Raw genomic sequence first — 16,598 nt, forward strand, 5'->3', positions numbered from 1 at the left:
ACAAACACAGCAAAATATGAATGCCATCCATCCATCTTCTTCCGCTTATCCGAGGTCGGGTCGCGGGGGCAGCAGCCTAAGCAGGGAAACCCAGACTTCCCTCTCCCCAGCCACTTCGTCTAGCTCTTCCCGGGGGATCCCGAGGCGTTCCCAGGCCAGCCGGGAGACATAGTCTTCCCAATGTGTCCTGGGTCTTCCCCGTGGCCTCCTACCGGTCGGACGTGCCCTAAACACCTCCCTAGGGAGGCGTTCGGGTGGCATCCTGACCAGATGCCCGAACCACCTCATCTGGCTCCTCTCCATGTGGAGGAGCAGCGGCTTTACTTTGAGCTCCTCCCGGATGACAGAGCTTCTCACCCTATCTCTAAGGGAGAGACCCGCCACCCGGCGGAGGAAACTCATTTCGGCCGCTTGTACCCGTGATCTTGTCCTTTCGGTCATAACCCAAAGCTCATGACCATAGGTGAGGATGGGAACGTAGATCGGCCGGTAAATTGAGAGCTTTGCCTTGCGGCTCAGCTCCTTCTTCAGCACAATATGAATGGAAGGGTAAAAAAAACAAAACACCTACAACAGGCCTGGGCAATTATTTTGACTCAGGGGCCAAAATTAGAGAAAAAAATGTGTCTGGGGTCCGGTTATATCTATTTTTAGCAAAACTAATACAAAACCTCACAATAAAGTCTGATTGAATGCTACAAATGTTATGACAGACCGCCTTAAAAACAGAATGGATTTTTTCATTTTTGTATGAACGATAAAACCCTGAATATTGACAACATATGAAGGTCACACCCCCTCTCAATCGACATTTTACAATCAAGCCAAATGCAACAAACAGAGAAATATGAACGCGAAGGGTAAAAAAACAAAAAACACCTACAATCTGATACATCTGATACATCACTAAGCTTTAGAACTTTCTTGTAAAAATCTCCTTCCGTGTCTGTCCCTGACACCCACATTTCAGGCTGGCCTCTCTGGAAACACTCTGTGGAAACGCCCCACACCCACACTGCTTGGTGCCTCGTCTGACCTGCTGTGACGTAGATTACCATAGTAACTAGTAGGATTGTACGGTATACCTGTATTAGTATAGTACCGCGATACTAATGAATCATATTTGGTACCATACCGCCTCTGAAAAGTACCGGTCCGCCACACCCTAAGATTTTTTGTTAAAATAAAGCCAATATTGCAATTTTTTCTGGTCCCCTTTATTAAAAAAGTATCGAAAAGTACCGAAGAGTATCGAAATAATATTGGTGTCAGGACAACACTAGTCACTAAAATATCATGCAAAAGCGCAGATTCCAAACATTGAAATATTGTGTATAGTTCAAGACTTATAGTCATTTGAAAACATGAGTGCACATCATAATGGCAGCTACACTTTCCATCTTAAAGATATAAAAAAATGATTTGGGAATGTCCGGCGGGCCAGATTGAAAAGCTTAACGGGCCGCATGTGGCCCCCGGGCCTTCATTTGCCCAGGTCTGACCTACAATCTGATACATCACTAAGCTTTAGAACTTTGTTGTGAAAATCTCCTTCTGCGTCCCTCCCTGACACCCATTGCTCTGGAAACACCCTGTGGAAACTGCCGGTAACACCATCCATCCATCCATCTTCTTCCGCTTATCCGAGGTCGGGTCGCGGGGGCAGCAGCCTAAGCAGAGAAGCCCAGACTTCCCTCTCCCTAGCCACTTCGTCCAGCTCCTCCCGGAGGAACCCAAGGCGTTACCAGGCCATCCGGGAGACATAGTCTTCCCAACGTGTCCTGGGTCTTCCCCGTGGCCTCCTACCGGTCGGACGTGCCCTAAACACCTCCCTAGGGAGGCGTTCGGGTGGTATCCTGACCAGATGCCCGAACCATCTCATCTGGCTCCTCTCCATGTGAGGATGGGAACAAAGATCGAGCGGTAAATTGAGAGCTTTGCCTTCCGGCTCAGTTCCTTCTTCACCACAACAGATCGATACAGCGTCCGCATTACTAAAGACGCCGCATCGATCCGCCTGTCCATCTCACATCCACTCTTCCCTCACTCGTGAACAAGACTTCCAGGTACTTGAACTCCTCCACTTGGGGCAGGGTCTCCTCCCCAACCCGGAAATGGCACTCCACCCTTTTCCGGGCGAGAACCATGGACTCGGACTTGGAGGTGCTGATTCTCATCCCAGTCGCTTCACACTCGGCTGCGAACCGATCCAGCGAGAGCTGAAGATCTTGGCCAGATGAAGCCATCAGGACCACATCATCTGCAAAAAGCAGAGACCTAATCCTGCAGCCACTGGTAACACTCAGTTAATTTCCACACATAGTCGCACACTACACGTATAGGTGACAAGGCCCCACTTCTCTCTGTGGGTGGAAGCACAAAAACAAAAGACCGCATACGTCCACTGCTGAAGACATTGCTTTTCAGGAAGTCTGCAATGAAAAATTCTTTGATAGGTTTGCTGATCACCATTGACTGTTCTTTAAAGGCCTACTGAAATGAAATGTTCTTATTCAAACGGGGATAGCAGATCCATTCTATGTGTCATACTTGATCATTTTGCGATATTGCCATATTTTTGCTGAAAGGATTTAGTAGAGAACATCGACGATAAAGTTCGCAACTTTTGCTCGCTGATAAAAAAAAGCCTTGCCTGTAGCGGAAGTAGCGTGACGTCACAGGTTGAAAGGCTCCTCACATTTCCCCATTGTTTACACCAGCAGCGAGAGCGATTCAGACCGACAAAGCGACGATTACCCCGTTAATTTGAGCCAGGATGAAAGATTTGTGGATGAGGAACATGAGAGTGAAGGACTAGAGTGCAGTGCAGGACGTATCTTTTTTCGCTCTGACCGTAACTTAGGTACAAGCTGGCTCATTGGATTCCACACTTTCTCCTTTTTCTATTGTGGATCACGGATTTGTATTTTAAACCTCCTCGGATACTATATCCTCTTGAAAATGAGAGTCGAGAACGCGAAATGGACATTCACAGTGACTTTTATCTCCACGACAATACATCGGCGAAGCACTTTAGCTACGGAGCTAATGTGATAGCATCATGCTTAAATGCAGATAGAAACAAAAGAAATAAGCCCCTGACTGGAAGGATAGACAGAAGATCAACAATACTACTATCAGGAGACACCGAACCAAACACTGGACCTGTAACCACACGGTTAATGCTGTGCCGCCTGTCGAAAGCCTAGCAATGCTGTTGCTAACGACGCCATTGAAGCTAACTTAGTTACGGGACCTCGACAGAGCTATGCTAAAAACATTAGCTCTCCACCTACGCCAGCCCTCATCTGCTCATCAACACCCGTGCTCACCTGCGTTCCAGCGATTGACGGCGCGACGAAGGACTTCACCCGATCATCGATGCGGTCGGCGGCTAGCGTCGGATAGCGCGTCTGCTATCCAACTCAAAGTCCTCCTGGTTGTGTTGCTGCAGCCAGCCGCTAATACACCGATCCCACCTACAACTTTCTTTTTTGCAGCCTCCATTGTTCATTAAACAAATTGCAAAAGATTCACCAACACAGATGTCCAGAATACTGTGGAATTATGCGATGAAAACAGACGCTGTTTGTATTGAATACAATGGTGTACCAATACTTCCACTTCAACCATTGACGTCACGCGCATACGTCATCATACATAGACGTTTTCAACCGGAAGTTTCCCGGGAAATTTTAAATGTCACTTTATAAGTTAACCCGGCCGTATTGGCATGTGTTGCAATGTTAAAGGCCTACTGAAAGCCACTACTAGCGACCACGCAGTCTGATAGTTTATATATATATGATGAAATCTTAACATTGCAACACATGCCAATACGGCCGGATTAACTTATAAAGTGACATTTTAAATTTCCCGCCACACTTCCGGTTGAAAAACTCCTTTGGATATGATTTATGCGCGTGACGTCACAAAAGCAACGGAAGTGGTTGGACCCCATCGACCCGATAGAAAAGCCTCTTGTTTTCTTCGACAAAATTCCACAGTATTGTGGACATCTGTGTTGGTGAATCTTTTGCAATTGGTTTAATGAACAATGGAGGCTGCAAAGAAGAACGTTGTAGGTGGGATCGGTGTATTAGCGGCTAAGTACAATACTGTAATATCTGTGATATTTGCATTAGTGTACTGTGTCTTTAAGGGTTTGGGGAACGCGCATGCGCGAGTGAGTTGGCGGAGAACTTGTGTGTGTGAGCGTGAGTTGTGGCTAACAGCAGCTCGTGTATGTGTGTGCGTTACTTTTTGAACTACAACCAGTTACCGCTTTTTAATAAAGCGATTGAGCAGCGCTTCCTCGTCTGTGTGACTCCTTCTCCACTGCGGGGCATTACAATACTTACAGCAACACAACAAGGACTACTTACTACGCCTAGCCGATGCTTGCCGCCAAACCCACGGATGAAGTCCTTCGTCGTGCCGTCGATCGCTGGAATGCAGGTGAGCACGGCTGTTGATGGCTTTCTATCTTCATTTGAGAACGATGCTACGTGCTAGCTCAGTAGCTAAGTGTGTCACCGATGTATTGTCTTGGAGATAAAAGTCACTTTAAATGTCCATTTCGCGTGCTCGACTCTCATTTTCAAGAGGATATAGTATCCCAGGTGGTTTAAAATACAAATCCGTGATTCACAATAGAAAAAGGAGAGAGTACATAGTTCTGTGAGGTCTGGTTGCTAAGTTAGCTTCAATGGCGTCGTTAGCACAGCATTGTTAACCTTCGCCAGGCTGGAAAACATTAACCGTGTATTTACATGTCCACGGTTTAATAGTATTGTTGATTTTCTGTCTATACTTCCAGTCAGAGGTTTATTTATTTTGTTTCTATCTTCATTTGAGAACGATGCTATCGCGCTAGCTCAGTAGCTAAGTGTGTCACCGATGTATTGTCTTGGAGATAAAAGTCACTTTAAATGTCCATTTCGCGTGCTCGACTCTCATTTTCAAGAGGATATAGTATCCCAGGTGGTTTAAAATACAAATCCGTGATCCACAATAGAAAAAGGAGAGAGTGTGGAATCCAATGAGCCAGCTTGTACCTAAGTTACGGTCAGAGCGAAAAAAGATACGTCCATCACTGCCTCTCAAGTCCTTCACTGTAACGTTCCTCATCTACGAATCTTTCATCCTGGCTCAAATTAATGGGGTAATTATCACTTTCTCTGTCCGAATCTCTCTCGCTCCATTGTAAACAACGGGGAATTGTGAGGAATACTAGCTCCTGTGACGTCACGCTACTTCCGCTACAGGCAAGGCTTTTTTTTATCAGCGAGCAAAAGTTGCCAACTTTATCGTCGATTTTCTCTACTAAATCCTTTCAGCAAAAATATGGCAATATCGCGAAATGATCAAGTATGACACATAGAATGGATCTGCTATTCCCGTTTAAATTAAAAAAAATCATTTCAGTAGGCCTTTAAGATTTCATCATTGATATATAAACTATCAGACTGCGTGGTCGCTAGTAGTGGCTTTCAGTAGGCCTTTACTGGTCTGCTGGCAGATGTATGAACGTTCACGTACGTTAGCCAATACGTTTTAAATACAAGGTTATTGCAGAGTCGTGTTTGAGCAGACCTGTTTGGAAATGTCGTCCGGCACGGCGGTGGCCATTCCTCTGTAGATGGCGGCCTTGTCCCTGCAGTTGGTGACGTCCACAACCTGGGTGACGGTCATGTCCTTGGTGGTGCGGTTCTCCTGGATAGCGTAGTTGCTCTGACACATGCCGTGAATGCCGATCTATGAAACCAAAAATGCGGGGTTTTTTTTAGCAACGCGGTTTGTGACTCACGCCGACAAGGCGAGTGTCTGGTCACCTCCTCCAGCTCGTACACGCTCTGCGTGGTCTTCACGCTGACGTGGAAGAAGCTGAGGATTCCTCGGACGATGTTGACGACGGTGTCGGATATCTCGGCCGAGGCGTGGATGTTGCCCACGTGGCCGTTGGCGAAGTCGAACATGAAGGGTTTGACCAGCTGGGCCGAGATGCGCTGAGTCAGTTTGGGGGAGACGGTGAAGGTGTTCTTCCCCGGGAAGCCGTTGAACTCCTCAAAGGACAAATCTGAAACCTTGGAACCAGAGAAGAGCAGACCATCTTAACAGACAACATGGAGATGAATCAGGCTGAGGATGAGAATGAAAAGTCTGGTCACCAATCAGACTTTACTCAACTGATGGATTATTATGAACATGAATAGCAAACGTCTCGAGTCTTCCACGTGTCTTCTCTGATCGCTACTTTGGATAGAAGAAGACGGTCGGTCTGTCCTACCTTACCAGTGCTGTCCTATCTCGTCTGGGAGCATGAACTGACCAAGTCTGCTTCCATGAGAGGAAAGGTTTCTTCCACAACACTGGTAACAACCTCAAGGCCCGAGGGCCAAATCTGGCCCGCCACATCGTTTAATCTTGGCCTGGCCCATCATTTTAAAGTAGCCCACCACATCATTTTATTGTGGCCCGCCACACCATTTTATCGTGGTCCATCACATCATTTTATCGTGGCCCGCCACATCGTTTAATCCTGGCCTGTCCCATCATTTTAAAGTAGCCCACCACATCATTTTATTGTGGCCTGCCACACCATTTTATCGTGGTCCATCACATCATTTTATTGTGGCCCGCCACACCATTTTATTGTGGTCCATCACATCATTTTATTGTGGCCCACTACATCATTTTATTGGGGTCCAACACATCATTTTATTGTGGTCCACCACACCATTTTATCGTGGCCCACCATATAATTTTATTGTGGTCCACCACACCATTTTGTTGTGGTCCACCATATAATTTTATTGTAGCCGCCACAACATTTTAAAGTGGCACACCACATCATTTTAAGCGGCCTGCCAGATCATTTAAAGTGCGCCAACACATCATTTTGTTTGTTCCCCTAAATCATTATATTGTAGTTTGCCATGTCATTTTAACTTGGCCTGTCCCATAATTATATTGTGGCCTGCCATTTCATTTTATGTGGTTCGGCATATCATTTTACTGTGGCCCGATACAATATTTTAATGTTCCCCACTACACCATTTTACTGTAGCCCACCACACCATTTTATTTTGGTCCATCACATCATTTTATTGTGGCCCGCCACACCATTTATGTGGCCCGCCACATCATTTTATGTGGCCCACCACATAATTTTATTGTGGCCCGTCACATCATTTTATTGTGGTCCAACACATCATTTTTTTGTGGTCCACCACACCATTTTGTAGTGGTCCACCACACCATTTTGTAGTGGTCCACCATATAATTTTATTGTAGCCGCCACAGCATTTTAAAGTGGCACACCACATCATTTTATGCGGCCTGCCAGATCATTTAAAGTGCGCCAAAACATCATTTTGTTTGTTCCCCTAAATCATTATATTGTAGTTTGCCATGTCATTTTAACTTGGCCTGTCCCATAATTATATTTTGGCCTGCCATTTCATTTTATGTGGTTCGGCATATCATTTTACTGTGGCCCGATACACTATTTTAATGTTCCCCGCCACGCCATTTTACTGTGGCCCACGACACCATTTTATCGTGGTCCAACACATAATTTTATTGTAGCCGCCACAACACTTTAATTTGGCCCACCACTTTATTTTATCTTGACCTGTCCCATAATTTCAAAGTGGCCCACTACATAATTTATGTGGTGTGGCATATAATTGTAAAGTGGCCCGACATAACTGTATTTAATTCTAGCACGCCACTACATTTTATTGTGGCCCACCACACCATTTTACGTGGTCTGACATATTATTTTATATTGGCCCGTCACGTCATTTGATGGCCGGCCATCAAAATGGTCCGACCCATAATTTTATTGTTGCATGTCACATAATTCTAATAATTATTTATTTATTATGTATTTATTTATTGTGTATTTAGGTTTATTTACTTATTGTATACGTATTTATTTGTTGTACTTCAGGTTAACTTATGTACTGTACATTTTTTTATGTATGTATTTATTGTAGTCCAGGTTGATTTATTTCTTGTAAAAGTATTTATTTATTTATTGTATATTTAATCATTTATTGTTGTTCAGGTTTATTTGTGTACTGTATATTTATTTATTTATGCATTTACTGTAGTTCAGGTCTATTTACTATTGTACATTTATGTATTTATTGTAGTTCAGGTTTATTTATGTATTCACTGTAGGTCAGGTGTATTTATTTATTTTACATTTATGTTTTCATAGTACTGTGGTTAAGGTTCATTTGTATATCATCAATAAATAATGCAAATTCAATTAAATGAATTGAGCAAAACAATAATATATATATTTGAATTTACAATGCAGTCTGTATTGAAAATACATATTGAAAAAAGAGCACATTCTTACAAATAGTACTGTACTATGTTGATTTATTTATTGTACATTTAATCATTTATTGTAGTTCAGGTTTCTTTATTATTTGTATGATATTCAGGTTTATTTATTTATTGAAGATGTATTTGTTTATTATAGTTCATATTTATTTACTGCATATGTATGTATTCATGCACTGTAGTCCAGGTTGATTTATTTATTGTAAAAGTATGTATTTATTTATTGTATATTTAAAAATGTATTGTTGTTCAGGTTATGTACTGAATATTTATTTATTCACGTATTTATTGTAGTTCAGGTTTGTTTATGTATTTATCGTAGGTCAGATGTATTTATTTATTTTACATTTATATTTAAATGGTAAATGGGTTATGCTTGTATAGCGCTTTTCTACCTTTAAAGGTACTCAAAGCAAATTCAAATAAATGAATTAAGAAAAACAATATACATGTATATACATACATACAGTATATATATATACACATACATACATACATACATACACATATATGTATATATACACTACCGTTCAAAAGTTTGGGGTCACATTGAAATGTCCTTATTTTAGAAGGAAAAGCACTGTACTTTTCAATGAAGATAACTTTAAACTAGTCTTAACTTGAAAGAAATACACTCTATACATTGCTAATGTGGTAAATGACTATTCTAGCTGCAAATGTCTGCTTTTTGGTGCAATATCTACATAGGTGTATAGAGGCCCATTTCCAGCAACTATCACTCCAGTGTTCTAATGGTACAATGTGTTTGCTCATTGGCTCAGAAGGCTAATTGATGATTAGAAAACCCTTGTGCAATCATGTTCACACATCTGAAAACACTTTAGCTCGTTACAGAAGCTACAAAACTGACCTTCTTTGAGCAGATTGAGTTTCTGGAGCATCACATTTGTGGGGTCAATTAAACGCTCAAAATGGCCAGAAAAAGAGAACTTTCATCTGAAACTCGACAGTCTATTCTTGTTCTTAGAAATGAAGGCAATTCCACAAAATTGTTTGGGTGACCCCAAACTTTTGAACGGTAGTATATATATATATATATATATATATATATATATATATATATATATATATATATATATATATATATATATATATATATATATTGAATATAAAATACATATTAAAAATAGAGCAAATTATACTTTACCATGTTGATGTATTTATTGTACATTTAATCATTTATTGTAGTTCAGGTTTGTTTATTATTTGTATAATTATTTATTGTCATTCAGGTTTATTTATTGAATATGTATTTGTTTATTATAGTTCATATTTATGTACTGCATATATAATCATTCATGCACTGTAGCCCAGGTTGCTGTATTTATTGTGGATGTGTTTATTTATTTATTGTATATTTAATTATTTATTGTAGTTCCGGTGTATTTATTTATTTTACATTTATGTATCTATAGTGCTATCCAGGGCCGGCCCGTGGCATAGGCCGTATAGGCAAATGCTAAGGGCGCCGTCCATCAGGGGGCGCCATGCCAGTGCCACAAATGTTGGAGAAAAAAAAATAAAAAATTTGGTACTATTATTTCTAAATACAAAAAATAATCCCACGTTAATTAAAATGCAAAGTAAAGCCTATTTAATAGAAATATTATTTGTTACAACATTACGCCCCCACCCCCTCCCCCCGCACGGTGCGCCCCCTCCCTTCCCTCCCTTCAACACAAGATGTCAAAACGGCCAAAACTGTCAGGTGCCCAGGGAAGAAAAAATAGAAAAGAAGAGGAGGAGAAATGAGAAAAAGACAGAGGTAGCAGGTAGGTAACGTTAGCCTACATGAAATTATTTGTCTGTTACAGAATGTGATTGTAACCTGGCTTTTTAGCATTAAGCTAATGTTACATGATTCGGCAATTGCTAATCAATAAATAGCTAGTTCTGTTTTAACGTCGGGTTAATATTGTGGAGGGGGCTAAATTGTTATGGAAAATAATAATGTAACGTTAGGTAATTACAGTACTCCCACCTTACATTCCTCAGGGACATTTGTATTAGATCTTTTAAGCAGGTGTTTTTTGTTTACATTGTTATTGCCTTCTGGTTAGCTAATGTTTGCCCTGCAGGTAATAGTCACTTTTCCACCCCTTTATATATTAGGTATAGTTGTAAGCCTAGTTGTTAAAGTGCACATCATTAATGTTAATTAAGCAATATCACATGAGAGGGAATGCTGTTTTTTTAATTTGAGCACTGCTGTGATTCGGTTAAAGATAATCATAACATAACATTCTCATATAATATGTTAATTTGCTTTCTTTAAGTAAAAAAAAAGGTCAAAGACAAAGCTATTCGGTTTCTTGTGAGTACACTTCACTGCCGATGTGGGGGGGGCGCCACCTAAAATCTTGCCTAGGGCGCCAGATTGGTTAGGGCCAGGCCTGGTGCTACGGTTCAAGTTTATTTATTTGTCATTAATAAATATTGCAAATGAAATTAAATGAATTGATCAAAATTATAAATATCTATTTTTTAAATTTACAAAGCATTCTCTGCTCTGTATTGAATATGAAATACATATTGAGGAGAGCAAATTCTTACAAATTGTACTCTACCTGGACGCAGACTCCTCAACATGACATTAATTTGTACTTTAAAGAGGTTTGTCTTTGCTGACCTGCAGAAGGAAGGTCTGAGAAGTCCCGCCCATAATCTTGACCTTGCAGGTGACCTTGGCGCCAGCCTCTGCCAGGTTGGACATGCCCAGGCCGACATTCAGCAGACCTTCGTAGCGATACTCGTAGGTCTTCTTGGGGTTCAGGCTGAACTCTGCAAGCCGTGGAACGCTGCTTTAGACAAGCCCGTGTTGTGCTGGAGTGTTTGCGGCCGTACTCACCGTAGCGGACACTTTGACACGCTGCAAACAACACACACGCCGTTAGAAAGTACGCTTCATGCAAGTACAATTGTTCTCTCAGACTTACTGGTCAGAGCCACCAGGCAGCAGAGCAGGAGTCTCCTCATCTTCAATGCAGGCACATGTTTCTGTTTGGCCTCCTCTTTTATGTCTTCTTTGACCTCTGCTGAGGGTCACCTGACCTCAAGGCTGACATTGTCACCGCGACACAACACCCGCTGATACTGCTGGGACAGGAATACATGCACAAACTACTGTGTACACAAACTAATATGGAGAGATAGTACTTTATTGATTCCTTCAGGAGAGCTCCCTCAGGAACATTGAAATTCCAGCAGCAGTGTACAGAATTGAGATCGAATTTGAAAAGTAAAAGGTAAATAATGGGGGTATAAATGGAAAGAAAATAGAAAATATAACAATCAGAATAAAAATAAAAAGCAACAATAAGAATAAAAATATAGCATTAAAAAGAAGAATATAACAAGAGAAACTAGGCAGTAGTACATATACACACACACGACTCGACCATGCAGCCCATTTTTCATCAAGTGCCTCCTTATTGTGCATCTTCAAACAGCCACACCACAATTTTTCTGAGTCCTGTATTTCAGCTGAAGTTATTTGTGGATTTTTCTTTGCACCTCGAACAATTTTCCTGGCAGTTGTGGCTGAAATCTTTGCTGGTCTACCTGAATCCCTCATTTTCCACTTCTTAATCAGCGTGATTGGCATTCTCAATTCCTTGGATATCTTTTTATACCCCTTTCCTGTTTTATGCAGTTCAATTACCTTTTCTCGCAGATCCTTTGACAATTATTTTGCCTTCCCCATGACTCAGAATCCAGAAACATGTGTGCAGCACTGGATGAAAGATGCAATGGTCTGTCAGAAGCCCAGAAACTCACTGACCTTTTATACACACACATTAATTACAAACAAACATGTCACAGGTGAGGATTGGAACCTTGATTAGTCATTCAAACCTGTCAACTTTTGTGCATGTTATCAGATCAAAGTCACTGGGGTATGTACATTTTTGATCAGGGTCATTTGGGTACTTTCTTTTGTAATTTTGATTTAAAAAGAGTAAACACAGTTGTTTGCCAATAAATAGCTTCATACAACCATTAATCATGAGTGGAAGAAAGGTTTTTGTGTTATCATTCATATTCTCTGAAGAATGGCCAAGAAATCATAAATTCTCCCAGGGTATGTAAACTTATGAGCACAACTGTATGTATATGTATATATGTGTGTGTGTATATGTATATATGTGTATATATATATATATATATATATATATATATATATATATATATATATATATATATATATATATATATATATATATATATATATATATATATATATATATATATATATATATATATATCAGGGTTTCCCACACATTCATTTATTTGTGGCGGCCCGCCACGAAAGAATTACATCCGCCACAAATAAAAAAATAAATACAATTTAAAAAATTTAAAATAAAAATAAAAATAAAAAATATTTTTTTTATTTTATTTATTTTTTGTCCTCTCCAGCTTCTCAGGCAAATCATATAGTTGATGTAGATGCCCATATCGGCTGTTCAGATTTACTTTACAAAAGAGAAGTGTAGGATACTTCTCTTGTTGCCTTACTTGTATTTGACTTTATTAAATGTATTTATATTAGAAACACAACATGTGTATATAACAAAGGGTGCAAAGTGTGCAGGCAGTAGGAAACACATGGTTAAGTGTAGGGAGTAAAACTGATGGCAGTCTAAAGTTCAAGTTCATTTTTGGAGCTCTTTGTTCAGTGGATCAGATGTTTGATGAAGCTCTGTGTCTATCTACCACCACTACTGTTTTATGCTTATTTGTTACTGACTGTGGCAGGACACCTCTGCCTCTGTTTCACTTTATGTTGCTGGTAAATAATATGCTTGTAGTAGTAGGCTAAAGTTAAATTATTTAGTATGCACTAATTAAAGGGGCAGAGCTTTGAGACATTTTAGCTTTTATATTTATAAGATATGTTTTTTGTAAGAACCACTATTAATAAATATATTTCAGTGAATAACTTATTGTTCAAATCTGTATATAAATATGTACATAAAGTGTTGTAATTATATTGTAAAATGGATGGATGGATGGACGTTTAAAACAAAACTGTTATTATTAATTAGTAAGTATACATTTTTTTAGCCTTTTTAGAGAAAATCTAATCTTTGTAGTAAATTATGCAAATTACTTGATGATGTCACAGTGACCACGCCCATAGCCACGCCCCCACTGCCACAGGTATCTTGGCAGTTTATGGGAAACACTATATATATATATATATATATATATGAAAATAAAAAATATAATTGATAACTTATTTTCTACATTTTAATGACTGAGATCCTTCTAGGTCCCCGGGAACAGACGTGAAGGGAACCCTACAAAAAAATTATTCAATATTTTGTATTGGTTTTGAAAAATAAAAATATCAAAATGGCCCCTGCATGTTTTCATTTGTCAGAGTGTGGCCCTCAGTGGAAAAAGTTTGGACATCCCTGACTGAGATTATTCAACTATTATTCCAGGGATCAACAAGATTATATTTCTCTTTCTCCTTTTGTATCATCATCAAACAGTATGATCATATAATGGCCTTAAAAAAACATGGCGAAAAAAAGCTCTACATTATGTTTATGCACTATTTTTAATATTGTTTTTTAATTCATTATCCAACAGAGGTCAACAAAATCAAAGTTTTACTTTAAAATTAAAAACTCTTAACAAATACACGTACAGTAATATATATATATATATATATATATATATATATATATATATATATATATATATATATATATATATATATATATATATATATATATATATATATATATATATAAATATATATATATACACTATACATTGTTTTTTAACTTCAGTAACTAATTTTTCATCACTTCACTTTAATGATTGGCTGAGATAAACTAAATGTTTTTTTGTTTAAAAAATGAGAACAAGTGCAAGAGTTACGTTCATTATGTGATATAAATAAAATCATAAAAAAATAATTTTTAAGTTTAATCCACATATGTCAGAGTCAAGGCCCGCGGGCCATATCCGGCCCGCGAGAAGGTTTTTTACGGCCCTTGGGATGATCTTGATTTATTATTAGAACCGGCCCGCAGATCTTTTTTTTTTTTTTTTTTTTTTTTTAGACCGCAGATCTTTTACACGCACCAAGCGGATGCCGGTCCAAGGTTCCGAAAGGGGGCGAGCGGCCCGCCGGGACGCGCCTGCCGGCCGAAGGGCTGCAGCCCGGCCGTCAGTCGCGGAGCCCGCCGTGCCACGCGCGCCAAGGGGGCGGGTCGAAACCCGGCCCCGAGGCCCTGAGACTTCTGCTTTGTTTCCCCAAACCGCGCGTCACCGCCGGGCCCGCACCACCGTCGGGCTGCAGCCCGAGCGTCGGTGGCGGAACCCGTCATGTGCCGCGCGCGCCAAGCGGAGCGGGGGGGTCAAGCGGGCCGAAACCCGCAGGCCACCCCCTCACCACGAGGCCCTGAGACTTCTGCGTTTGACCCCTACGCGCGGCCCGTCGGGACGCGCCCGCCGTCAAGCCACGAGGGCCAGCCGTCGGGTCGCGGAGCCCGCCGTGCCACGCGCGCCAAGGTGCGGGCCGAAACCAGCGGGGGGTTTCGGGCACCCAACTCGCCTCCCTCCCACGGAGGGAGGAGGGGGGTTTAATGTGAACATTACTGTGCAATCACATATTTAGAGTTTTTACTCAATTCAAGTTTAAAAGTTAAAGTTTAATATTTGTTTTCACTGCATGTTACTTCTCCTTAAACAAAGTGTTGTTTTTGATTTATAGATTTTTGCACTTTATTTTATTGTATTTCAATTTAATTATATTTTTAAAATATTTCAGTTGAGTGGATGATAGAAAATTGCTATTATTGTTTTTTTCTTTGAAGTAAATTTAGCCCACTTTTGCTAAAATAGAAAATATAGGCTACTGATGGTGCCTTGAATACCGGTTTCTTTCATTTAATGTTCATGTTATGGGGATTTTTATATAAAGGAAATTTGTCTTTTGTGTCTGTTGAAAATTAAAGATTACTGACAGAGCCATAAGAAAATATTGCTTTATTTATCTGATCATATTGGAATATATTTGTTAGGTTTTCAGTAGGTTCAATTAGGTTCACTAGACTATATGCGTCATTTAAAAATTTTTCAATGAACATTCGAACAGTCCGGCCCTCGGCTTGTAGCTAAATTTTTTATTTGGCCCTCCGTCCATTTGACTTTGACACCCCTGGTTTAATCTGATATATATATATATATATATATATATATATATATATATATATATATATATATATATATATATATATATATATATATACATATATATACATATATACATATATATATATATATATATATATATATATATATATATATATATATATATATATATATATATATATATATATATATATATATATATATATATATATATAAACTAAACCAATAAAAAATTGCATTCTATTTTGTAGTATTAGTTTGAGCCTATCAGCATAACAAAATGAAGATAGAATATTGTTGTACAGAAGTATAATAATTAGTAGAGTGCTGCCATCTAGCGGCACAACATGGACAACATGTGCAGATAGCATCAAGTCGTATTTCAATTCATACACAGTAAAATGATAAATAATTATAAGTAATAATATACGTAAAATAATACAAGTACATATAATACAACTAATATAATTAATTAAATATATATCAAATATAATTAATATAAGTAACATAATTGTATAATAAAAATACTGTTAATTAAATTTAACAAAAGAACATTATATTTTTTTTATATTTTTATTTACTGTAAAGAGGTTTTTATTGGATTATAACAAATTTTTTCTGTACTTTTCCCCAGATGTGTGCCTCAAAACCACCATTAACATTTTATCTTTACACGTTTGCTCTTTTATTCCACTTTGTTTTTTTATTTAAAAAATTTTCTTTTATGAAAAAGAACACCCCCCCCCACACACACACACACACACACACACACACCACTCTAACCAAAACCAAAAAAAAAAAAAAAAAACATTTCAAAATGGATTATTTTAATGTGAAGTAATTGCAGTTTTAAATAGGCAAATATTTCATAACAACATTTATTTAGTTTTTTATTGTTTTCGAGCAATAACAGTTTACCAGAGTAAAGGTCTCGGCCTAAATAGTCCTCTACTCGTAAAAGTTACGATAAAATATATATATATATATATATATATATATATATATATATATATATATATATATATATATATATATATATATAT

At 38.9% G+C, this 16,598-nt stretch overlaps 1 protein-coding gene across 1 annotated transcript in view; it reads right to left on the reverse strand.

Annotated features, from left to right (window-relative positions):
- vtg3 (vitellogenin 3, phosvitinless) overlaps window positions 1-11,358 on the reverse strand; it is a 48,811-nt gene extending 37,453 nt beyond the window's left edge. The window contains exons 1-5 of the mRNA XM_062028626.1: window positions 11,319-11,358; window positions 11,231-11,251; window positions 11,012-11,163; window positions 5,835-6,086; window positions 5,596-5,757 (exon numbers count right to left, since the gene is read on the reverse strand). Of these exons, the coding sequence (XP_061884610.1) occupies window positions 5,596-5,757; window positions 5,835-6,086; window positions 11,012-11,163; window positions 11,231-11,251; window positions 11,319-11,358 (627 nt within the window). The remainder of the gene's footprint in view (window positions 1-5,595; window positions 5,758-5,834; window positions 6,087-11,011; window positions 11,164-11,230; window positions 11,252-11,318) is intronic.
- Window positions 11,359-16,598: the final 5,240 nt, after the last annotated feature.

Source organism: Entelurus aequoreus, linkage group LG19 (genome assembly GCF_033978785.1).
Source record: "Entelurus aequoreus isolate RoL-2023_Sb linkage group LG19, RoL_Eaeq_v1.1, whole genome shotgun sequence".
Taxonomy (NCBI): Eukaryota; Metazoa; Chordata; class Actinopteri; order Syngnathiformes; family Syngnathidae; genus Entelurus; species Entelurus aequoreus.